Raw genomic sequence first — 25883 nt, forward strand, 5'->3', positions numbered from 1 at the left:
CGATGAGACCAATTGGGGTAAAAAATGTAAACTGTCATTTCTTTTCAGTCAAAGATTCCTCTATGGATTTTATATGTTCAGCATCTTGCAATTACGTTAGGAGGCCCCCCTAGATTTGACTCCAAATCCATAATGTAGTCCAAAATCCAATATGGCTGCCACAGTACCATTCAGCCCTCTATAGACAGATGAGACTCTCACGAGTCTCATCTTTTTGGGGGGACAGCTATTGCTCCATGTAGTGAATCTGTTATTCAATGCATTTGTATGGGCTAATAGCAGTAAGGCCAAAAATCTTTTTTCATCAGATAATGTTTTAATATTTTAGTTTTATATCTCAAGAGGTCTTAAAATTCCAAATCAAATATCAAAATGATCCTTGGTATGACTTTCTTAAAACAACTGGTTTAATCACCTGTATATACTTGTTTTAAATGAGAGACATCTTTCAGATTTGTGTACTGTACTTATGACCTGTACTCAATATTATTTTTGTTTAATTACAACTATGTTGGGAATACAATAGGCCAGCCATAATTACACTCAAACGCCATTGTCTGGATATAGAAAAGGCAGCAGACTGCTTGGCATGGCAACACCAAGTATTCCAAGTCACAAGCCTCTTTGAGGATCAATGAGGGAACTTGGAGGCTCCAACAAAAGGAAAGAGAACCCTGGACACCGTCTGCATAAGTCTACAACTTGTGGTATACTAACTGTGGTATAACTTGTGCCTCCAGGATTGGGCTCTTAAGTCACTTCCTTATTATTTAGAAGTAAGCTTTGATTCATTGTTAGTCCAATCAGGCTGCCTGAATCCAACATGAACTCCCTCTGGCTCACTGCATTTGTGATGCACATTGGGATGTGCAGGAACCTTGGACCCCAAAACATTTACTTTCAATAGCTGAGCCCATTTGTTTTTCTTAGAGACAGTTACAATAGCCACAACATCAAAAGATATGTAACTTTATGTATTTTTGTCAGGCAGGACCATACAGCACTGAATGAGTGCAAATTTGACTCGGAGAGTTGTCTATTAATCAGCTACCAAACATGTTAGGTTACATTCATCATACATATTCATATTGATCATCAATGTTAGTAGTTTATATTTCTGCCTATTGTATCTCTGTGTATACAGGTCTTTATTTCCTAGATGCATTAAGATATCCTAATGCGGTTTATTTGTGTATGTCAGGCAGACAACTGACTATTTGTATTCCAAATTTGAGCAATAGCAGCGCTTGCAATATTGGGTTCCATGAGTTTATGTGACCCATCCCCCTCCAGCCAGGCATTATTCAGCACGTTTTGAGTAAAATATTTTTACACAACCAACCATTTAATAAATGGGAGGCATTAGAGATGTGAAAAAATATGGTTGTGTTTTGTTCGACCTCGGGTAGGAGTATAATTTTTGGGGGGAGGCCCTGCCACTAGCCTAATCTGTCTAAATTGGTACTGGGTTCCTGAAATGCGTCCTCAAAACAGCTGAAATGACTGACCCAGGCAAATATTGAGGAGCTCAGGGGATACACGAGCAGGGAGAACCCTTCGTTAACGTTAATTATTCCCTCAACACCTGAGAGCAAATTCAATTTAAGTGTGAGGCCTATCATTGTCACATAAACGCATCAGACCAATTATTGCTCGGTGCATAGTGTTCATGCAACAAGATGTCTCCATGGCAAAGGAAAAAAAGAAGTTAATTACCCTAGAAAAAATACTATCCGTTTTTCATCTTCATCACTGTTATTAGTGCCAAATAGAAAATGTCTAATTATATTTCTTTAGAGCCCTCTCTGTAAATCAAAATGTGATATTCTATAGAATATGAGGCTACTATCTTGACAAGGCTTTGTCGAACGGTAATGTGTTTCAGAGACTCCAACGTGCGTTGACAATCCTCTTATAGTATGCCTTACCGAATATGGATTAGGTCCGTGTGCAGCACCCGTTTTGCCTACAGGTCACTTTGAAAGGGCTTTGATTGAATTGGCGTGGTTGATCTTGGCCTGCTATAATGTACAATATATATTCGTTAGAAATGCAATATAAATACATTTCACATTGAAGAAAATATCGCTTTATTTTAATCTAAGTTTCTGCAACCTGTTAAGCATCAGGTAACCTTCACTTTCCAAGGATACCTTACAATGATACATAATGTTAGTCTGTTTGAATCTAATGAGGTAATATTATAAGGTGAGAAAAATGTAACTTGTGTGTGGAGTGTACCTTTGTAGGGTGCGCTAGCCTCGTGAAGCGCGAACAGCGGGATGTAAGGAGCTCTCTAGGGTGCTGAAGTTGACAGACACAAAGGAGCTCCTGCCTCTGCCTCACTCTATCATACAGACCAGAAAGATAATGAGGTGTTGTCTTCAACTGGGCAACGGTATGACATTTTACATGAGTGAAAATATAGAGAATACTGAAATGGTGAGGTGAGAATTACTGGGGAAAAAACAGGAGTGTTAAAAAACTCTTCAGGCTTCTCAGCTTTCAAGAAGGCCAAGAAAAGCAATGGTAAGTGCAACTTATTATGCTTCAAGCTATGCTATTTCACGAGTGTATCTTTGGGAAAACATGCTATCAAATACAGTGATCTCACTTTCACATAGCCTACTTTGTTTTAACGCTATGCAGTTCAATAAAATTTGAAGTAGCCTAACCCTAATTAGAAATTATGTTCAAATAAATAGGCTACCCTAAACATTTTTTTTGCAGGTGTCTTTGGGTTGGTTTATAATGCTCTGATGTAGGATCACAGTTCACCAATACGGATACTCAAGCAGGATAATGCAACATATTCCTGTAAATGTTGGAGGTGTGCTATGGGACTTATCCAACTATCCATACAGCCCCACCATCTTCAAGAGCAGACACAGCCTTACAACGCTGCCATTCTATAACTTTCTGCTATGGGTCCTGCTCGGGGTTTTGACGTTTCCATGCTGTGTCCAGTGTTTAATCTTCAAAGTTGGGGTCCTTGGGCCCTGGAACTGCGACCCGGTCTACTCCAAGGCCCTACCTGCGGTGGCCGCTAAACTGGCCGTGGGTAGAATAAACGAGGATTTCAGTTTAGATTTGGGCAGCAAATTGGACTTCGTGATCCTGCAAGAAGCATGTGAAACGTCTAAAGCGTTGACCACATTTGTGAACTACGAGAAAATGGTGGACGGTTTCGTCGGCCCCACGAATCCAGGATACTGTGACGCAGCCTCACTTTTGAGCAAAAACTGGGATAAAGCTATCTTTTCCTGGGCTTGTATTAACTATGAGTTGGATCGAATCAAGGGTTACCCAACCTTCGCACGGACCCTGCCGTCACCCACACGGGTGTTGTTCACGGTGTTGAAGCATTTCTGTTGGGCCAACATCGGCATCGTGTCTTCCAATGAGGATATCTGGATGGACACCGCCGGTAAAGTGGCCAACTCCCTGCGGAGCCAGGGACTTCCCGTTGGCATAGTAGCGTCGGTGGGAATGAACGAAACGGAGATGGAAAGTACACTGAGCAGAATCCAGGCTGCGGGGGAGATCAAAGGCGAGTGTTTTTAACAACTTCTTTACCGTCTCTTTGCTGAAGTTTTAGTTACTGAAGATATACGAGTGAAGTAAGTGCAGGCCATGCAATCAAGCCTCACAAGACAGTAGGCCTACACAAATATGTGATTGATCCGTTTAAAAGGGTAATCCGCAGCTGAAACAATAACAAAGCATTTCCCTGCCCTGGTTTCGGTAATAAACTGAGGGATGGGGTAGGAGAAATGTAACCACTTTCAAATTCATAGATAGAGCTATGGATACAATTACTAACCATCCATGATATCAACATTATAGTTTTAACCATGTTAGAGACTATAAAGTGTTTGTTTACATTTACTTTGTTTACAAACATTGGAGTACAATGAGCTTTAATTTCGGGTTCTGATGGGTTACAACAGTTGGACTAAGCTAATGAGACATCTATAAGTTATATTCTAGAATCAATGGGTACATATCATTAATTTATAAGTCCCAAATGTTATGCAGCAACTGCAGATGAACCATTTAAGGTAGGGTCATGTTGGCCAATGATGAATGTTACCTCCACAAGTGTTGATTAAGTTATTTTCAACCTGATTAGGGGTTGTCAGGGTTGTCTCTCAAGTGTGAATCAATGCTATCATGAATGAATAATTTGTTTTTACAGTAGGATGATTCAGCAACATGCACAGAGATGCAATTCCTTCATGCACATGGTCATTCCAGGTGGCGACCCCTCACTGTCTCTGCCCTGTGTGTTCCAGTGATCATCATGTGCATGCACTCTGCTCTGATTGGTGGGGAGCAGCAGACAGCCTTCCTGCTGAAGGCCCATGAGATGGGTCTGACGAAGGGCCGCTACGTGTTTGTCCCCTACGACACCCTGCTCTACAGCCTGCCCTACGCCAACACATCCTACTTCCCCCTGCAAAACAACACCAAGCTGCGGCAGGCCTACGACGCCGTGCTCACCATCACTGTGTCCTCAGATCTGATGTCATTCAACGAGGCGTTCAACATGGCCAAGAGGTTTGAGGAACTCAGCATATCACTGGTCCCACAGCAGGTGAGGAGGGGCTTTTGGGATGTGAGTGGATTCCATCTGAGTTTCAACTGTTATGTTAGCAGGTTGTTATTACAATAGTGTTATAAATATGCCATTGATTGCATTTATTGAATATTGGTTATGTAGAGAAACACCATAGTCTTCAGGTCATTTGATGTTTTTGTTTTTGTTTTAGGTCAATGTATCACTCTCAGTTTTGGAAAAGCTAATCACTTTAGCCAAATAAACAATTTATCAATGTCCTCCTTGCATTCCAGGTCAACCCCCTGTTTGGAACCATCTACAACGGTATTTACCTCCTTGCCAAAGCCATGCACAATGCCAGAAGAGCTGGCAAGTGGCTCTCTGGGACCAACTTAGCTTATTTCACCAGGAACATGACGTTCTCTGGCTTCAACCAGAAGATCCAGATAGACACTGAAGGGGAGAGCCAGACTAACTATGTCATCTTGGACTCCGACGGATGGGAGGGTCAGCTGTACCGCTCCTATATGGTGGACCTGAGCGCTGACATGGTCCGCTTCGCGGGCAAGTCCATTAACTTCCCCGGGGGTTCCCCTCCTCCCTCAGACTCCAGCTGTTGGTTTGAACCAAACACAATCTGCACTGGAGGTAGAGAATCTGTTTCAAATCAAATCATATTTTATTTGTCACATGCGCCGAATACAACAGGTGTAGGTAGACCTTACTGTGAAATGCTTACTTACAAGCCCTTAACCAACAATGCAGTTCAAGAAATAGAGTTAAGGAAATATTTACTAAATAAACTAAAGTAAAACATAAAGTTGTTAGTTTGTGTCTTTCATTCTTCCATCACACAACCAAACTATGTTTTTAGTCTCCACCTCTTACCTGTGTCTCAGGTGTGGAGGTAACCTTCGTCATAGTGGTGGTTATGATCCTCTTCGTTATGATCGTGGGAGGACTTGGTCTAAGTCTGTTCGTAAGGTAACTCTTCTCACTGTGCTGTTCTGTTTCTTACTGTATTTTTATTCTGTTGAGATACATAGAGACTATTATCCCAGACAGAGATAGCTGGTATTGCTGTGCTGTGATCTTGGCTGACATGCTCTCTGATTGGCTGGCAGGAGGAGAATCCAGCAGATCCAGTTGGTGAAGGGGCCCAATCGGATCCTACTGACTCTAGAGGACCTCACATTCATCAACCCTCACCTTAGCAAGAGGGTAAATATATTTTCCCATGTGATTCTCTACAACATTACCTCTATCTTATATACTGTATGTTCATTCATATATTTTATGCCTCATAGAAAATCACTCTAGAGGACCTGGGTGACTCTAAAAGTGCGATAGACAACAACAGTATGCATTCAGGAGACCCGCACCACTCTGTGAACAGCATCACAACAGCAACACATGAGACCACAAATGTAGCTGTCTATGAGGTAGGTGGACGACGTTGACCGCTGAACCACAGGTCTACTTTTCATTCCTACCCCAAAAGATTTCAACGTGACTTGTAGAGAATGGAGCCAGGATAAAACCACACATTTTTGTCCATGGCTTCACAGGGTGACTGGGTGTGGCTGAAAAAGTTTGAAGAAGGCCATTTCAAGGAAGTCAAGCAGAGCACGACCAAGATCTTTACAAAGGTAAAATAAAACATAATAACAACAGCAAGTTCAAGCACAAGTACAGTGAAATGCTTGCGAGCTCTACCCAACAGTGCAGAAATAAATATCTAAAATAGTATAACGAATAAAAAATGTAATATAAATGTATATATTTCATTTCATATATATATATATATTAGTATTATACTATTAAGAAAACATGAGAAATAATAATATAATGTTTAGAATCTTGTCTGGGATGTGAGTTTGTTTTTGTTAACTTTGGGGTCTTCATTTTGTGTGAATGTGTCCAGATGAAGGATCTGCGAAATGAGAACATCAATCCGTTCCTGGGGTTCTTCACAGACTGTGACATGTTTGCTGTGGTGACGGAGCATTGTTCCCGTGGCAGCCTGCAGGACCTCCTGAGGAACGACGACGTCAAGCTGGACTGGATGTTCAAGTCTTCTCTGTTGCTGGATCTAATCAAGGTATGACATGTTTGACGTGTCATGTTACAGAACTTTTTCTTCTAATCTAATTTGTCCCAATGATTTTAAAATATCTTCTAAAACCTGTTTCGGCCAGCAGATCATGTTCATTTAAAATGTTTTTCTGGTACTTTGTCATAAGTAACACCAGTGGTTTACCAGTGTTGATCATATTGACCTCTCAGGGTATGAAGTATCTGCACCATCGAGAGTTCCCTCACGGCCGGCTGAAGTCACGTAACTGTGTGGTGGACGGTCGCTTCGTCCTCAAGATCACAGACTACGGCTTTAACGAGCTGCTGGAATCCCAGAAATCCCCCGAAAATCTAGTTCCACCTGAAGGTAACATTTATGCCTAGATCTGCAAATTTTTTGAAAAAATTATTCACTCTTTTTTTGACAGTGCAGGCAAAAATGTGATATATATTTCCACACTATGAGGTTGAAATAACCCTGTGAAATTTCGAAAATTATGTTAATGCCCTTTTAGTGTAAGAGTTGTTTGAAAAGACCGCCTTAAATTTCAGCTTGTTTTGCATGGGTGGTGTGTTGGACCACCTGGTGACATCATAACAAAGAGAGTTTTCCTTCCTCTCTGCCAATAACAGTTTTCAGGTTACACATCCCTCTCACTAGGCTCCTCCAGTTAGGCCCCTCTCTCAGACCACTTACAGATAGTCCTAGCAAAATTCTTGCTTGAGTAATGTCATTTTACTAAGAAGCTATTTTTGTAAGGTACTTAAATGTTACCCAGAAATGATCAAAATGGCTGCATTGGACCTTTAAAGATGGACTTCACACACAATATTTTGTATTTCTAGTTTGCGAGCTACATCTATGTCATTTAAATGTGCTGCATTTAACTACCATGCCAAAATCATAACCCTGTGCCTCTTTATCTCAGATCAGTTTTGGACAGCTCCAGAGTTCCTCCGAGACGTGGAGAACTCTCGGAAGGGGACCTATAAAGGAGATGTGTATAGTTTTGCCATTATACTCCAAGAGGTGGTTATCCGAGGACTTCCGTATTGCATGCTCGGTCTGACTCCTGCGGGTAGGTCTGGGGGATACAAAACAGGCAAAACCATACAATCCACTCTGAGAGGAAATGTTTTGTTTTACCTTGAGGTCATTTTTTGGTATTTTGTGAATCAACATCAATTGATTGATTAGTTATACTGGTATCTATCGAGTAATGTCAGAGTTGTAAATCACAATAATTTCCCTATATACAGTGTATAATGTAGCTACATATTGTACAGCATTTCTGCTTTGCTTTGACTGTCTAGTACCAGCTGCCAATAAGCTGTGTAATGAGTTGTTATGCTCTAGTAATAACCTCTCACCTCTCTTTCTCTCTCCCTCCCAATCAGAGATCATTCGTAAGGTGAAGAAGCCTCCTCCCATGTGTAGGCCCACAGTGGCCCCAGATCAGGCTCCTCTGGAGTGTATTCAGCTGATGAAACAGTGCTGGAGCGAACAGCCTGACCGGAGACCAGCCTTCGATGAGATCTTTGACCGGGTCAGCAACACTCATCTGTCTCCTTGGTTATGTTAGCAGTTGACGTTACTCTTTAACTTCTATGGGCTACGTGGGACGCTAGCGAGTGAAATATCAGGGCGGCAAATTCAAAAACAACAAAATGTCATAATTCAACTTTCTCAAACATACAACTATGTTACACCATTTTAAAGATACACTTCTCCTTGATGTAACCACATTGTCCGATTTCAAAAAGGCTTTACAGCGAAAGCAAAACATTAGATTATGTTAGGAGAGTACATAGACAAAAATAATCACACAGCCATTTTCCATGCAAGGACATGTGTCAATAAAACCCAAAACACAGCTAAATGAAGCACTAACCTTTGACGATCTTCATCAGAGGACACTCCTAGGACATTATGTTATATATATCCAAAAACAGCATTTTACATTGGCGCGTGATGTTCAGAAAATGTATTCCCACCAAAACTTTCGGTGAATGTGCACATCAATTTACAAAAATACTCATCATAAACTTTGACAAAATTATTTAAAGAATTATAGATAGACTACTCCTGGATGCAACCGCTGTGTCAGATTTTAACCTCTCTGGGCTAGGCGGGACGAAATCGTCCCACCTACGCAACAGCCAGTGTAATCCCGTGGCGCGATTTTCAAATACCTTAGAAATGCTATTACTTCAATTTCTCAAACATATGACTATTTTACACCATTTTAAAGACAAGACTCTCGTTAATCTAACCACACTGTCCGATTTCAAAAAGGCTTTACAACGAAAGCAAAACATTAGATTATGTCAGCAGAGTACCCAGCCAGAAATAATCAGACACCCATTTTTCAAGCTAGCATATAATGTCACAAAAACCCAGAAGACAGCTAAATGCAGCACTAACCTTTGATGTTCTTCATCAGATGACACACCTAGGACATTATGTTATACAATACATGCATGTTTTGTTCAATCAAGTTCATATTTATATCAAAAAACAGCTTTTTACATTAGCATGTGACGTTCAGAACTAGCATACCCCCCGCAAACCTCCGGTGAATTTACTAAATTACTCACGATAAACGTTCACAAAAAACATAACAATTATTTTAAGAATTATAGATACAGAACTCCTTTGTGCAATCAAGGTGTCAGATTTTAAAATAGCTTTTCGGTGAAAGCACATTTTGCAATATTCTGAGTAGATAGCCCAGCCATCACGGCTAGCCATTTAGACACCCACCAAGTTTAGCCCTGACCAAACTCCGATTTACTATTACAAAAGTTTGATTACCTCTGATGTTCTTCGTTAGAATGCACTCCCATGACTGCTACTTCAATAACAAATGTTGGTTTGGTCCAAAATAATCCATCGTTATATCCAAATAGCGGCGTTTTGTTCGTGCGTTCAAGACACTATCGGAAGTGTAAATAAGGGTCACGAGCATGGCGCAATTCGTGACCAAAAAATTCTAAATATTCCATTACCGTACTTTGAAGCATGTCAACCGCTGTTTAAAATCAATTTTTATGCCATTTTTCTCGTAAAAAAAGCGATAATATTCCGACCGGGAATCTGCGTTTAGGTAAACAGAGGAAAGAAAACAAAGCATTCGGTCGACGCGGGCACGCGCCTGAGTCTCACAGTAATGTAAACAGCCAATACCCAAACGCGCTACTTTTTTTCAGCCAGAGCCTGCAAAGCCACGATTCAGCTTTTTGCCGCCTTCTGAGAGCCCATGGGAGCCGTAGGAAGTGTCACGTAACAGCAGAGATCCTCTGTAATGGATAGAGATAATCAAGAAGGGGAAGAAATTGTCAGACAGGCCACTTCCTGCATGGAATCTTCTCAGGTTTTGCCCTGCCATATGAGTTCTGTTATACTCACAGACACCATTCAAACAGTTTTAGAAACTTTAGCGTGTTTTCTATCCAAAGCCAATAATTATATGCATATTCTAGTTACTGGGCAGGAGTAGTAACCAGATTAAATCGGGTACGTTTTTTATTCAGCCGTGTCAATACTGCCCCCTAGCCCTAACAGGTTAAAATAGTTTTACGGAGAAAGCACATTTTTCAATATTCTGAGTACATAGCTCGCCATCACAGAAAGCTATACAGACACCCGCCAAGTTCGGGGCAACCTAAACTCAGAATTAGTATTAGAAATATTCTCTTACCTTTGCTGATCTTCGTCAGAATGCACTCCCAGGACTGCTACTTCCACAAGAAATTTTGTTTTTGTTCGAAATACTCCATATTTATGTCCAAATACCTCCATTTTGTTTGTGCGTTCAGAGCACTATCCAAAGGCATAACGCGCGAGCACGGTACCAGAGACGAAAAGTCAAAATGTTCCATTACCGTACTTAGAAGCATGTCAAACGCTGTTTAAAATCAATCTTTATGGTATTTTTTATGTAAAAATTGCGATAATATTCCAACCGGACAATAGCGTATTCATTCAAGGAGAAAAAGAAGGAGGGGCGCGCTCGCGGGATCGAGCATATCCAATCCCTTTGTTGCCAGGCAGTCCACTCAGTAACTGAGCTCCTATTATCTGCCCAGTGACAGGAGAATGCTCAAACCACTTTCTGAAGGCTTTTGACAGCCAATGGAAGCCTTAGGAAGTGCAACGTAACCCCACAGATACTGTAGGTTCAAAAGGGATGTCATAATCCGTGTATGTAGGTGGCAGGGAAGTCAGGCGCAGGAGAACCAAAGTGGTTAAAAAATTGACTATTTATTAAAAAAACTAACTCCAAAACCAACGTAGAAAATAATCTGGGTAAACAATAACCCGTCGCACATCGATACATAAACAACACGTACATAACATAACAAACAATCACCGATAAGGATATGAGGGGAAACAGAGGGTTAAATACACAACATGTATTTACTGGGAAAATAAACAGGTGTGTAAGGAGACCAGACAAAACCAATGGAAAATGAAAAATTGATCAATGGTGGCTAGAAGACCGGTGACATCGATCGCCGAGCACCACCCGAACAAGGAGGGGCATCGACTTCGGCAGAAGTCGTGACAAGGGACTAGAAAGAAGAACTACAATTCTCAGATCCTCCACTTCCTGGTTGACTTTTTCTCAGGTTTTTGCCTGCCATATGAGTTCTGTTATACTCACAGACACCATTCAAACAGTTTTAGAAACGTCAGAGTGTTTTCTATCCAAATCTACTAATAATATGCATATTCTAGTTTCTGGGCCAGAGTAGTAACCTGTTTAAATTGGGTAGTTTTTCATCCGGCCGTGAAAATACTGCCCCCTAGCCCAGACAGGTTAACTTCGGTCAAACGTTTCGGGTAGCCTTCCACAAGCTTCCCACAATATGTTGGGTGAATTTTGGCCCATTCCTCCTGACAGAGCTGGTGTAACTGAGTCAGGTTTTTAGGCCTCCTTGCTCACCCACGCTTTTTCAGTTCTGCCCACAAATTCTCTATAGGATTGAGGTCAGGGCTTTGTGATGGCCACTCCAATGCCTTGACTTTGTTGTCCTTAAGCCATTTTGCCACAACTTTGGAAGTATGCTTGGGGTCATTGTCCATTTGGAAGACCCATTTGCGACCAAGCTTTAACTTCCTGACTGATGTCTTGAGATGTTGCTTCAATATATCCACATCATTTTCCATCCTCATGATGCCATCTATTTTGTGAAGTGCACCAGTCCCTCCTGCAGCAAAGCACCCCCACAACATGATGCTGCCACCCCCGTTCTTCACGGTTGGGATGGTGTTCTTCGGCTTGCAAGCATAACCCTTTTTCCTCCGAACATAACAATGGTCATTATGGCCAAACATTTCTATTTTCGTTTCATCAGACCAGAGGACATTTCTCCAAAAAGTACGATCTTTGTCCCCATGTGCAGTTGCAAACCATAGTCTGGCTTTTTTATGGCGGATTTAGAGCAGTGGCTTCTTCCTTGTTGAGCGGCCTTTCAAGTTATGTCGATATAGGACTCATTTTACTGTGGATATAGATACTTTGGTCCTGTTTCCTCCAGCATCTTCACAAGGTCCTTTGCTGTTGTTCTGGGATAGACTTACACTTTTTGCACCAAACTACGTTCATCTCTACGGAGACAGAACGCGTCTCCTTCCTGAACGGTATGTCGGCTCAGTGGTCCCGTGGTGTTTACACTTGCGTACTATTGTTTGTACAGATGAACGTGGTACCTTCAGGCATTTGGAAATTGCTCCCAAGGATGAACCAGATTTGTTGAGGTCTACAATTGTTTTTCTGAGGTCTTTATTTATTTATTTATTTATTTTGATTTTCCCATGATGTCAAGCAAAGAGGCACTGAGTTTAAAGGTAGGTCTTGAAATACATCCACAGGTACACCTCCAATTGGCTCAAATGATGTCAATTAGCCTATCAGAAGCTTCTAAAGCCATAACATAATTTTCTGAAAGTTTCCAAGCTGTTTAAAGGCACAGTCAACTTAGTGTATGTAAACTTCTGACCCACTGGAATTGTGATACAGTGAATTATAAGTGAAATAATCTGTCTGTAAACAATTGTTGGAAAAATTACTTGTGTCATGCACAAAGTAGATATCCTAACCGACTTGCCAAAACTATAGTTTGTTCACAAGAAATTTGTGGAGTGGTTGAAAAACGAGTTTTAATGACTCCAACCTAAGTGTATGTAAACTTCCGACTTCAACTGTAGATGTTCATTCTCCCCTGTCCTCAGTGATTCTCTTCAGTGATTCTCTCCTGTGATTGTCTCGTCAGAACAAAGGGACAGGATGTACTTTAGAACCCAGCTCTAGGCTGTGGTTGAACAATTGGAATTCCTTGCAATAAAACTGGGCTAATGGCTAATAACAAGTATCCTATTTCAGGAAAGAATTTGGACCAATGAGAACTTGCCATGTAGCTATGAGTCCCAAACTGAAATTCCTCCCATGTCTCCCATGTCTCATTGATCATTAATCCCCTATTACATAAAAAACACTATTTCCATTGATCGTTAGTACTCTATTGACTTTTAGTCCTCTTGACCTTTTGTACTCTATTGACCTCTCGTCCTCTGTGTTGTGTATTTATCTTGGAAATAGTCTTAGATTCAGTCACCTGCTGTCAGTGTCATAGCAGGGTAATGCAGGGAATATGTCTGGGTAATTATAGGCTGTGGACAGCAGAAATTGATCTGTCAGCACTCATGGGCCGGGTCCGAAATCAGTCTTGCCTACTACTTAATAAAACGAGATACTGTGTACTAATCGTAATACACACCATTTAGAACGTACGCTTTAGTAAAAACAAATTGTCACGGTTTTCGTCGGTTATGGAGGACCAAAACGCAGCAGGTATGTGTATACTCATCTTTATTTACGGGAAAAGAAGGAAAAAAACAAACAAACACGTATACAAAAATAACAAAGCAATGAACGACGAAATAACAGTCTTGACGGCAACACAGCAATCCAAGAACAATCTCCCACAAATACAAGACAAACACACCCAACTAATATAGGACTTCCAATCAAAGGCAACACCAAACAGCTGCCTTCAATTGGAAGTCCACCCCAATTAACTCAACATAGAAACACGCTCACTAGACTACACATAGAAATACATAAACATAGACCATAACTCAAAAACCGGAAATAATAAATCAAACGCCCTCCTAACACACCACCCTGAACCACATAAAACAAATACCCTCTGCCACGTCCTGACCAAACTACAATAACAATTAACCCTTATACTGGCCAGGACGTGACACAAATGCAGTATGCAACAACTATCAATATACTCGGCTCACCCATCCTGAAAATGTGTCATCCAATAATGCTCAATTTAAAGCATACTTAATTTTTACATTTCACTTACTATGAAACATTCTATTTCCGCATACAGTACCAGTCAAAAGTTTGGACACACCTACTCATTGAAGGGTTTTTCTTTATTTTTACTATTTTCTACATTGTAGAATAACAGTGAAGACATCAAAACCATGAAATAACACATATGGAATCATGTAGTAACCAAAAATATATTTTAGATTTTAGATTCTTCAAAGTAGCCACCTTTGCCTTGATGACAGCTTTGCACACTCTTGACATTCTCTCAACCAGCTTCACCTGGAATGATTTTCCAACAGTCTTGAAGGAGTTCCCACATATACTGAGCACTTGTTGGCTGCTTTTCCTTCACTCTGTGGTCCAACTCATCCCAAACCATCTCATTTGAGTTGAGGTTGAGTAATTGTGGAGGCCAGGTCATCTGATGTAGCACTCCATCACTCTCCTTCTTGGTCAAATTGCCCTTACACAAACCAGATGGGATGGCGTATCGCTGCAGAATGCTGTGGTAGCCATGCTGGTTAAGTGTGCCTTGAATTCTAAATACATTTATTTCACCTTTATTTAACCAGGTAGGCTAGTTGAGAACAAGTTCTCATTTACAACTGCGACCTGGCCAAGATAAAGCAAAGCAGTTCGACACATACAACAACACAGAGTTACACATGGAATAAACAAACATACAGTCAATAATACAGTAGAAAAAGTCTATATACAGTGTGTGCGTATGAGGTAAGATAAGGGAGGTAAGGCAATAAATAGGCAATGGTGGTGAAGTAATTACAATATACCAATTAAACACTGGCGTGATAGATGTGCAAAAGATGAAGGTGCAAGTAGAGATACTGGGATGCAAAGGAGCAAGATAAATAAATAAATACAGTATGGGGATGAGGTAGGTAGATAGATGGGCTGTTTACAGATGGGCTATGTACAGGTGCAGTGATCTGTGAGCTGCTCTGACAGCTGGTGCTTAAAGCTAGTGAGGGAGATATGAGTCTCCAGCTTCAGTGATTTTTGCAGTTCGTTCCAGTCATTGGCATCAGAGAACTGGAAGGAAAGGCGGCCGAACGAGGAATTGGATTTGGGGGTGACCAGTGAGATATACCTGCTGGAGCGCGTGCTATGGGTGGGTGCTGCTATGGTGACCAGTGAGCTGAGATAAGGCGGGGCTTTACCCAACAAAGACTTGTAGATGACCTGGAGCCAGTGGGTTTGGCGACAAGTATGAAGCGAGGGCCAGCAAACAAGAGCATACAGGTCGCAGTGGTGGGTAGTATATGGGGCTTTGGTGACAAAACGGATGGCACTGTGATAGACTGCATCCAATTTGTTGAGTAGAGTGTTGGAGGCTATTTTGTAGATTACATCACCGAAGTCGAGGATCGGTAGGATGGTCAGTTTTACGAGGGTATGTTTGGCAGCATGATTCTAGATTTAATTTTGGATTGGAGATGCTTAATGTGAGTCTGGAAGGAGAGTTTACAGTCTAGCCAGACACCTAGGTATTTGTAGTTGTCCATATATTCTAAGCCAGAACTGTCCAGAGTAGTGATGCTGGACGGGCGGGCAGGTGCGGGCAGCGATCGGTTGAAGAGCATGCATTTAGTTTTACTTGCATTCAAGAGCAGTTGGAGGCCACGGAAGGAGAGTTGTATGGCATTGAAGCTCGTCTGGAGGTTAGTTAACACAATGCCCAAAGAAGGGCCAGAAGTATACAGAATTGTGTCGTCTGCATAGAGGTGGATCAGAGAATCACCAGCAGCAGTAGCGACATCATTGATGTATACAGAGAAGAGAGTCGGCCCAAGAATTGAACTCTGTGGCACCCCCATAGAGACTGCCAGAGGTCCGGACAACAGGCCCTCCGATTTGGCACACTGAACTCTATCAGAGAAGTAGTTGGTGAACCAGGCGAGGCAGTCATTTGAGAAACCAAGGCTGTTGAGGCTGCCGAAAAGAATGTGGTGATTGACAGAGTCAAAAGCCTTGGCCAGGTCGATGAATACGGCTGCACAGTAATGTCTCTTATCGATGGTGGTTATGATATCGTTTAGGACCTTGAGCGTGGCTGAGGTGCACCCATGACCAGCTCTGAAACCAGATTGCATAGCGGAGAAGGTATGGTGGGATTTGAAATGGTCGGTAATCTGTTTGTTAACTTGGCGTTCGAAGACCTTAGAAAAGCAGGGTAGGATAGATATAGGTCTGTGGCAGTTTGGGTCTAGTGTCTCCGCCTTTGAAGAGGGGGATGATCGTGGCAGCTTTCAAATCTTTGGGAATCTCAGACGATACGAATGAGAGGTTGAACAGGCTAGTAATAGGGGTTGCAACAATTTCGGCAGATAATTTTAGTAAGAGAGGGTCCAGATTGTCTTACCCGGCTGATTTGTAGGGGTCCAGATTTTGCAGCTCTTTCAGAACATCAGCTATCTCGATTTGGGTGAAGGAGAAATGGGGGAGGCTTGGGTGAGTTTTTGTAAGGGGTGCAGGGCAGTTGACCGGGGTAGGGGTAGCCAGGTGGAAAGCCTGGCCAGCCGTAGAAAAATGCTTATTGAAATTCTCAATTATAGTGGATTTATCGGTGGTGACAATGTTTCCTATCCTCAGTGCAGTGGGCAACTGGGAGGAGGTGCTCTTATTCTCCAAGGACTTTACACGGTCCCAGAACTTTTTTGAGTTTGCGCTACAGGATGCAAATTTCTGTTTGAAAAAGCTAGCCTTCGCTTTCCTAACTGCCTGTGTATATTGGTTCCTAACTTCCCTGAAAAGTTGCATATCATATAAATCAAATAAATCACTGACAGTGTCACCAGCAAAGAAACCCCACACCATCACACCTCCTACTCCATGCTTCACAGTGGGAACTACACATGCGGAGATCATCCGTTCACCTACTTTGAGTCTCACAAAGACACAGCAGTTGGAACCAAAAATCTCAAATTTGGACTCATCAGACCAAAGGACAGATTTCCAACAGTCTAATGTCCATTGCTCGTGTTTTTTGGCCATAGCAATTCTCTTCTTCTTATTGGTGTCCTTTAGTAGTGTTTTTTTTTTCAGCAATACGGCCATGAAGGCCTGATTCACGCAGTCTCCTCTGAACAGTTGATGTTGAGATGTGTCTGTTACTTGAATTCTGTGAAGCATTTATTTGGGCTGCAGTCTGAGGTGCAGTTAACTCTAATGAACTTATCCCCATGAGCGCAAGTTTCATCATAGCACTTGATGGTTTTTGCGACTGCACTTGAAGAAACTTTCAAAGATCTAGAAATGTTCCGTATTGACTGACCTTCATGTCTTAAAGTAATGATGGACTGCCGTTTCTCTTTGCTTATTTGAGCTGTTCTTGCAATAATATGGACTTGGTTTTTTACCAAATAGGACTATCTTCTATTTTCCACCCATACCTTGTCACAACACAACTGATTGGCTCAAACGCATTAAGAAGGAAGGAAATCCCACAAATTAACTTTTAACAAGGCACACTTGTTAATTGAAATGCATTCCAGGTGACTACCTGATGAAGCTTGTTGAGAGAATGCCAAGAGTTTGCAATGCTGTCATCAAGGCAAAAGGTGGCTACTTTGAAGAATCTCAAATATAAAATATGTTTGATTGTTTTTAACACTTTTTTGGGGTTACTACATGATTCCATATGTGTTATGTCATAGTTTTGATGTCTTCACTATTATTCTACAATGTAGAAAATAGTAAAAAAAAAAGAGAAACTCTTGAAGGAGTAGGTGAGTCCAAACTTTTGACAGGTACTGTACTTAAAATGCATACTATTTAGAACGCTAGTATGGGTATTCAGACACGGACAAGGTCTTGTCTCATAGCTTTATGGATTTTTACAGAGATCATAAGTCATACCTGATATTACATAATGTAGTGGTAAACCGATGATGATGATGATGATGGTGTGTGTCACAGTTCAAGCTGATCAACAAGGGCAAGAAGACCAACATAATTGACTCCATGTTGCGGATGCTGGAGCAGTACTCGTCTAACCTGGAAGACCTGATCAGAGAGAGGACAGAGGAGCTGGAAGTGGAGAAACAGAGGACAGAGAAACTGCTCTCTGAGATGCTACCACCGTGAGTCAAGCATCATGTTATAACACTCACAGAGACAACTAAATAAGACAATGGGCATCTTGTTATTATAAGATACCGTTCTTGTATGATGCCAAGGGTATTATCCTTTTATTACATGATACAGTACTTTACTTTTAACTTTGAATGATTGTTTGTTGCTCTGTGTCACGTTAACACTAACACGTTACCACTAACACAAAATGTCCCCTGTCACATTACAGTTCTGTGGCAGAGGCTCTGAAGACGGGTGCGACGGTGGAGCCAGAGTACTTTGACCAGGTTACCATCTACTTCAGTGACATAGTAGGCTTCACCACCATCTCTTCCCTCAGTGATCCCATCGAGGTGGTGGACCTACTCAATGACCTGTACACGCTGTTCGACGCTGTGCTCAGCAACCACGACGTATACAAGGTCAGTTATACTATTTTCACACTACTGAGTTGAACCGAAATGAGCCGAGGTGAGGCATCATAGTTGCTGGAAACGGGTTGGGGTGCCGTGCCAGGAGAGCTTCACAACAGCACAGATCAAGTGACGTGAGGATTTGTTTAGTATCAACGTGCCAATGTTTCACTGTATGCCTGCTTGTTTTCATTGTATAGGTGGAGACCATTGGTGATGCCTACATGGTGGCATCAGGTCTACCCAAGAGGAATGGCAACAAACACGCAGCGGAAATAGCCAACATGTCCCTGAACATCCTGAGCTCTGTGGGCACCTTCCAGATGCGCCACATGCCCAGCGTGCCCGTCAGGATACGAATAGGGATACACTCAGGTGAGAGAGGGCATTGGGTCATCCCTGCCTGGCAGACACACTCTGAAGTTAGGCTGATTAGCTAGATGATCAATCTTGCTCAATGGTTGTATGCCAAAGTAAGGTGTTTATAAATATGAAGAGTTTCATTCCAAAACGCCATATATCAATTTTCTGAAATGTTGGTAAATTAGCTTATATTGTTTAAAGAACTTATGAAAGAGATTGGTGTTTTTTTTTCAATATCTACAGTGGGGGAAAAAGGTATTTGATCCCCTGCTGATTTTGTACGTTTGCCCACTTACAAAGAAATGATCAGTCTATAATTTTAATAGTAGGTTTATTTGAACAGTGAGAGACAGAATAACAACAAAAGAATCCAGAAAAACGCATGTCAAAAATGTTATAAAATTATTTGCATTTTAATGAATACTTATTTGTATTTGACCCCTCTGCAAAACATGACTTAGTACTTGGTGGCAAAACCCTTGTTGGCAATCACAGAGGTCAGACGTTTCTTGTAGTTGGCCACCAGGTTTGCACACATCTCAGGAGGGATTTTGTCCCACTTCTCTTTGCAGATCTTCTCCAAGTCATTAAGGTTTCGAGGCTGACGTTTGGCAACTCGAACCTTCAGCTCCCTCCAGAGATTTTCTATGGGATTAAGGTCTGGAGACTGGCTAGGCCACTCAGGACCTTAATGTGCTTCTTCTTGAGCCACTCCTTTGTTGCCTTGGCCGTGTGTTTTGGGTCATTGTCATGCTGTAATACCCATCCATGACCCATTTTCAATGCCCTGGCTGAGGGAAGGAGGTTCTCACCCAAGATTTGACGGTACATTTCCCCGTCCATCGTCCCTTTGATGCGGTGAAGTTGTCCTGTCCCCTTAGCAGAAAAACACCCCCAAAGCATAATGTTTCCACCTCCATGTTTGACGGTGGAGATGGTGTTCTTGGGGTCATAGGCAGCATTCCTCCTCCTCCAAACACGGCGAGTTGAGTTGATGTCAAAGAGCTCCATTTTGGTCTCATCTGACTACAACACTTTCACCAGTTGTCCTCTGAGTCAGTCAGATGTTCATTGGCAAACTTCAGATGGGCATGTATATGTGCTTTCTTAAGCAGGGGGACCTTGCGGGCGCTGCAGGATTTCAGTCCTTCACGGCATAGTGTGTTACCAATTGTTTTCTTGGTGACTATGGTCCCAGCTGCCTTGAGATCATTGACAAGATCCTCCCGTATAGTTCTGGGCTGATTCCTCACCGTTCTCATGATCATTGCAATTCCACGAGGTGAGATCTTGCATGGAGCCCCAGGCCGAGGGATATTGACAGTTCTTTTGTGTTTCTTCCATTTGCGAATAATCGCACCAAATGTTGTCACCTTCTCACCAAGCTGCTTGGCGATGGTCTTGTAGCCCATTCCAGCCTTGTATAGGTCTACAATCTTGTCCCTGACATCCTTGGAGAGCTCTTTGGTCTTGGCAATGGTGGAGAGTTTGGAATCTGATTGATTGATTGCTTCTGTGGACAGGTGTCTTTTTTACAGGTAACAAGCTGCGATTAGGAGCACTCCCTTTAAGAGTGTGCTCCTAATCTCAGCTCGTTACCTGTATAAAATACACCTGGGAGCCAGAAATCTTTCTGATTGAGAGGGGGTGAAATACTTATTTCCCTCATTAAAATGCAAATCAATTTATAACATTTTTAACATGCGTTTTTCTGGATATTTTTGTTGTTATTCTGTCTCTCACTGTTCAGATAAACCTACCATTAAAATTATAGACTGATCCTTTCTTTGTCAGTGGGCAAACGTACAAAATCAGCAGGGGATCAAATACTTTTTTCCCCCACTGTAATCATGGCATGGGTTTGTTCAATGACAGACATGTATTTGTTTAAAATCTATCACTTGATCGTTTCATTTCAGAGAGACAAATAATCATGTTTTTTTGCAAAACACTATATATCCACCTTGCTTTTCTAGAAATAAGTTGTCTTGCTAGGTTTTACACATTCAAATGTAACTAATAACTACATTTTCAATAAAGAAATGTATAAAGGATACATTTGTGATATATTTAAATGTAATTTTTTTTTAGCAATACAGTTATATGAGATCTGTATGTAAAACATTAACATTTGACATGTATGTCATTTAGCGGATGCTCTTAACCAGAGCGACTTACAGTGAGTGCATTCATCTTAAGGTAGCTAGTTGAGACAACCACATATCACAGTCAAATATACAGTGTGCGAACATTCCATTCTAGCTAAACAATGCATATACTGTTTAGGGTTTTGCAAAAGATAACTACATTTTAATACACACTTAAGATCGATGAATTGGAAAGTAATGTTTAACACGAATATGAAGCTACCCATAAGCTATAATGTTTTGTGAAAAAACACAAATGTGAAAAATGTGTGGATAAAGTGTTTTGGAAATAAGCTCTTCATATCACAATCAATCACTTTGATTCTATTTCCTTTTCTAACTGTCTGTATTTGGGGATCCATCATTCATAATGAGGGCGGCTGAAACAGTAGCAGGCCAGGGTTTGGTTTCTCAATGTGATGTCTGAGATGTGATGCTCATGTGTTGTGTGTGTACAGGGTCATGTGTTGCTGGGGTGGTGGGTCTGACCATGCCTCGGTACTGCCTTTTTGGAGACACAGTCAACACCGCCTCTCGTATGGAATCCACTGGGCTGCGTGAGTATCAGAGGTTCTTGGTGTTGATTTACAAAACGTTAAGAAAACCTTCCTAATATTGAGTTGGAACAGCCTCAATTCGTCAGGGCATGGACTCTACAAGGTGTCGAAAATGTTCCACAGGGATGCTGTCCCATGTCGACTCCAATGCTTCCCACAATTGTGTCAAGTTGGCTGGATGTCCTTTGGGTGGAACATTCTTGATACACACGGGAAACTGTTGAGTGTGAAAAACCCAGCAGCGTTGCAGTTCTTGACACAAACCGGTTCGCCTGGGCTGGCACCTTCTACCATACCCGTTCAAAAGCACTTAAATCTTTTGTCTTGCCCATTCAGCCTCTGAATGGCACACATACACAATCCATGTCTCAATTGTCTCAAGGCTTAAAAATCATTTTTAATCTGTCTCCTCCCCCTTCATCTACAATGATTGAAGTGGATTTAACAAGTGACATCAATAAGGGATCGTAGCTTTCACCTGGATTCACCTTGTCAGTCTATGTCATAGAAAGAGCAGGTGTTGTTAATGTTTTGTACACAGTGTATTTCTGCTCAGGATGTCTGCATTATTTTGCTGGTATGGTTTGTAGTGACAGTGTTATTTCCTTTCAGCTTATAGAATTCATGTTAACATGAGCACTGTGAAGATCCTGCGCTCCCTCAACGAGGGCTACAAGATAGACATCAGGGGCATGACAGAGCTGAAGGTATAAACACCTCACAATACATTATCCTCTGTGTTCACCTGTAGGATTTCTTTCAGCTGTTTATAAATAAATCATGAATTATGATGTGTTCCTACAGGGTAAAGGCATTGAAGAGACATACTGGCTGGTTGGGAAAGAAAACTTCACAAAGCCTTTACCGAAGCCTCCAGAGATTAAACCAGGGTAAGACCTCACAATACCATACCTTATGTTGAGACACTGCCGAGAACTAAGTTAATCTTAACACGTCTACATTTCATTCAGTGAATATTTGTTCATTGATTATACAGCAGTTTACGTGTAATAATTTCACTCATTTTCTCATCATTCACTGCATGAGCAAAATGGAGTCCCAATGAGTACCAGGATGTGATTAAGGCTGTTATGGTGGTGTTACAGTACATGTGTTGTCTACTTTAGGGATGACAATCATGGACTGAACCCAGAGGATATAGCTGCGTACAAGACAAAAAAAAGCAGAGAAAAAAGCTTGATTCTCTGAGTCAAAATCGAGGAGGTAGCTAGCAATTCGCATGCCGTGCTCTGTTGTGTCATGGTGGAAATCTAGTTGTTGTGTGGTGTCTTCTGTTGCATGTGGTTTGTGGCTTTCACAATCTGTGGGATTTTGTTGAGCCCTCTCTACTACCCCCACCCCCTATACTGTCCATCCATAGTCTCTTGGTCTGATCTCTTCTCTAATCTTCTAATCTTATCACCTTCAATACCGTTAAAAGCAGAGCTTGACCATCCCAGAAAAGCTCTTTTCATTTTGGTTAATTGAGTGGTTCACCGTCATTACCGTCCTTCCTTTCTTTTCACCTTCTCATTTGAGGCAGCACCTCTAAGACACAGGTGGGAAGGATGGGCTCGTAGTAATGGCTGGAACAGAATAAATGGAATGGTGCACATCAAATACATGGTTTCCATGTGTTTGATACCACGTAATTCACTCCATTCCAGCCATTAATATGAGCCGTCCTCCCATCACCAGCCTCCTATCTTCTAAGACAATTAACATTCTGCTTCTTCTGCCATGACATCTTGTCTCGTCTTGTTTCGCCAATTGCCATGTTTGCAATAATCTGATAGTCCTTCTATTGTTTGAAGTGGAAGTACGTAGAGTTTAAATGTTTTTGGATCTTCCACTCACAGGGACAACTGGCAAGAGATGGTGACAGATGAGATCAAGACGACATTTCGCAAGGCCAACCGGGAGGTGGACAAGCCTAAAATCTGAGCAGATGAGACAGAGAGAGAGAGACAAAAATGGAGAGAGGAGGAGGACACATCCAAAGAGAGAGAGAGGAAGAGAAAAGGATGATGAAGGACTGGAGGACAGAGGGCATGGACCGGCCTACTCACTGCGGCTTACGTGGCCTCCTTTAATAGGATTGCCTGGCTGCTGTCTGTGTAATCTGCTTGTGGCCAGCACAGCAGAAAGGGAGAGCACTAATGAAATGAAGGTTGTTGTATTACTGTCCTGCGACAGGGATAGTGCATGTCTTCTTAATGAACCATGCACTTATTTCTCTGGTCTCCCATTGGCCACTAAGTGGCTTCGTGTCAGTGGAGTGGTTTTGTCTAGATGGGATACAGTTTATGTCAAAACTAACTTATCGTAGCGGGTTAGGAGAATTTATGCAGCAAGTTAGGAGAATGAATGTAGTAACTTAGGAGAATTAAGTTTAATTAAGGTTAGGAAAAGGGTTAGGTTTAAAGTTAGCTAAAATGCAAAACATTTCAACTTTTGACGTCAGTTTGACATAAACTGTAACCCTTCTGGACATGGCCAAGTGGAGTTGAAGTCCCAGAGCTCAACAGAATGATCTACTGTATCTCTCCACTCCCATACTGTACTGTAGCTTTTAATCACATGCATAATGGAAGTTATTTTCTATTTTTGTTATTGTTTCGTCACTCTTCTAAACATTTTGAAAGGAGCACTTATCTCCACCTGAAGATAGTTAATTTTAGTTAGTTATGGGAAAATATGAAATTCCATTTTTAAGTTATGGCCAAAAACCTTTGTAAGAATGTAAGGTTAGCATTCCAAAGTTGTGAGAGGAAATCGGATATACTCTACCGTTCAGAAGTTTGGGGTCACTTAGAAATGTCCTTGTTTTTGAAAGAAAATCAATTTTTTTTGGTCCATTAAAATAATATCAAATTGATCAGAAATACAGTGTAGACATTGTTAATGTTGTAAATGACTATTGTAGCTGGAAACGGCAGATTTTTTTATAGAATATCTACATAGGGGTACAGAGGACCATTATCAGCAACCATCACTCCTGTGTTCCAATGGCACGTTGTGTTAGCTAATCCAAGTTTATCATTTTAAAAGGCTAATTGATCATTAGAAAACCCTTTTGCAATTATTTTAGCACAGCTGAAAACTGTTGTGATGTTTAAAGAAGCAATAAAACTGGCCTTCTTAAGACTAGTTGAGTATCTGGAGGATCAGCATTTGTGGGTTTGATTACAGGCTCAAAATGGCCAGAAAAAATACCTTTCTTCTGAAACTCGTCAGTCTATTCTTATTCTGAGAAATTAAGGCTATTCCATGCGAGAAATTGACAAGAAACAAAACACCAGTCTCAACGTCAACAGTGAAGGGGTGACTCCGGGATGCTGGCCTTCTAGCCATATCTCAGACTGGCCAATAAAAAGAAAAGATTAAGATGGGCAAAAGAATGCAGACACTGGACAGAGGAACTCTGCCTAGAAGGCCAGCATCCCCCAGTCGCCGCTTCACTGTTGATGTTGAGGCTGGTGTTTTGCGGGTGCTATTTAATGAAGCTGCCAGTTGAGGACTTGTGAGGTGTCTGTTTCTCAAATTAGACACTACTGTACTTGTCCTCTTGCCCAGTTGTGCACCGGTGCCTCCCACTCCTCTTTCTATAACCGTTAGAGCCTGTTTGCGCTGTTCTGTGAAGGGAGTAGTTCACAACGTTGTACGAGATCTTCAGTTTCTTAGCAATTTCTCGCATGGAATAGCCTTCAATTCTCAGAACAAGAATAGACTGACGAGTTTCAGCCAGAAGAAAGTTATTTGTTTGTGGCCATTTTGAGCCTGTAATCAAACCCACAAATGCTGATGCTCCAGATACTTAACTAGTCTAAAGAAGGACAGTTTTATAGCTTCTCTAAACATCACAACAGTTTTCAGCTGTGCTAAAATAATTGCAAAAGGGTTTCCTAATGATCAATTAGCCATTTAAAATGATAAACTTGGATTAGCTATCACAACGTGCCATTGGAACACAGGAGTGATGGTTGCTGATAATGGGCCTCTGTACACCTATGTAGATATTCCATTAAAAATCAGCTGTTTCCAGCTACAATAGTCATTTACAACATTAACAATGTCTCCACTGTATTTCTGATTAATTTGATGTTATTATAACGTACAAAAAATGTGCTTTTGTTTCAAAATCAAGGACATTTCTAAGTGACCCCAAACTTTTGAACGGTAGATTGGCATATAGATTGGCATATAGATAAATAATTCCCTATATTAATCATGTGTTTGTTTGTATAAGGGGGAAAAGAGTGTTATTTGGGGACAATGATACAATGCAAAAACTAAGGACAGACACATATATTCCATTT

The 25883-nt window shown here is 41.4% G+C and overlaps 1 protein-coding gene across 1 annotated transcript; it reads left to right on the forward strand.

Moving 5' to 3' along the window:
• Window positions 1–1991: 1991 nt before the first annotated feature.
• On the forward strand, window positions 1992–24607 carry LOC106613073 (retinal guanylyl cyclase 2). Its single transcript, XM_014214964.3, has 19 exons — window positions 1992–2529; window positions 2731–3550; window positions 4296–4597; window positions 4855–5209; window positions 5461–5545; window positions 5686–5782; window positions 5869–6003; window positions 6130–6210; window positions 6486–6662; window positions 6848–7004; window positions 7567–7716; window positions 8036–8184; window positions 17929–18092; window positions 18314–18506; window positions 18698–18872; window positions 21466–21564; window positions 22177–22271; window positions 22369–22454; window positions 23424–24607. The coding sequence occupies exons 2-19, from the start codon at window positions 2803–2805 to the stop codon at window positions 23506–23508; spliced, it is 3333 nt and encodes a 1110-aa protein (XP_014070439.3). The 5' UTR covers window positions 1992–2529; window positions 2731–2802; the 3' UTR covers window positions 23509–24607.
• The last annotated feature ends 1276 nt before the right edge of the window (window positions 24608–25883 follow it).

The sequence above is a fragment of the Salmo salar genome, chromosome 09 (genome assembly GCF_965601325.2).
Source record: "Salmo salar chromosome 09, fSalSal1, whole genome shotgun sequence".
Classification (NCBI taxonomy): Eukaryota; Metazoa; Chordata; class Actinopteri; order Salmoniformes; family Salmonidae; genus Salmo; species Salmo salar.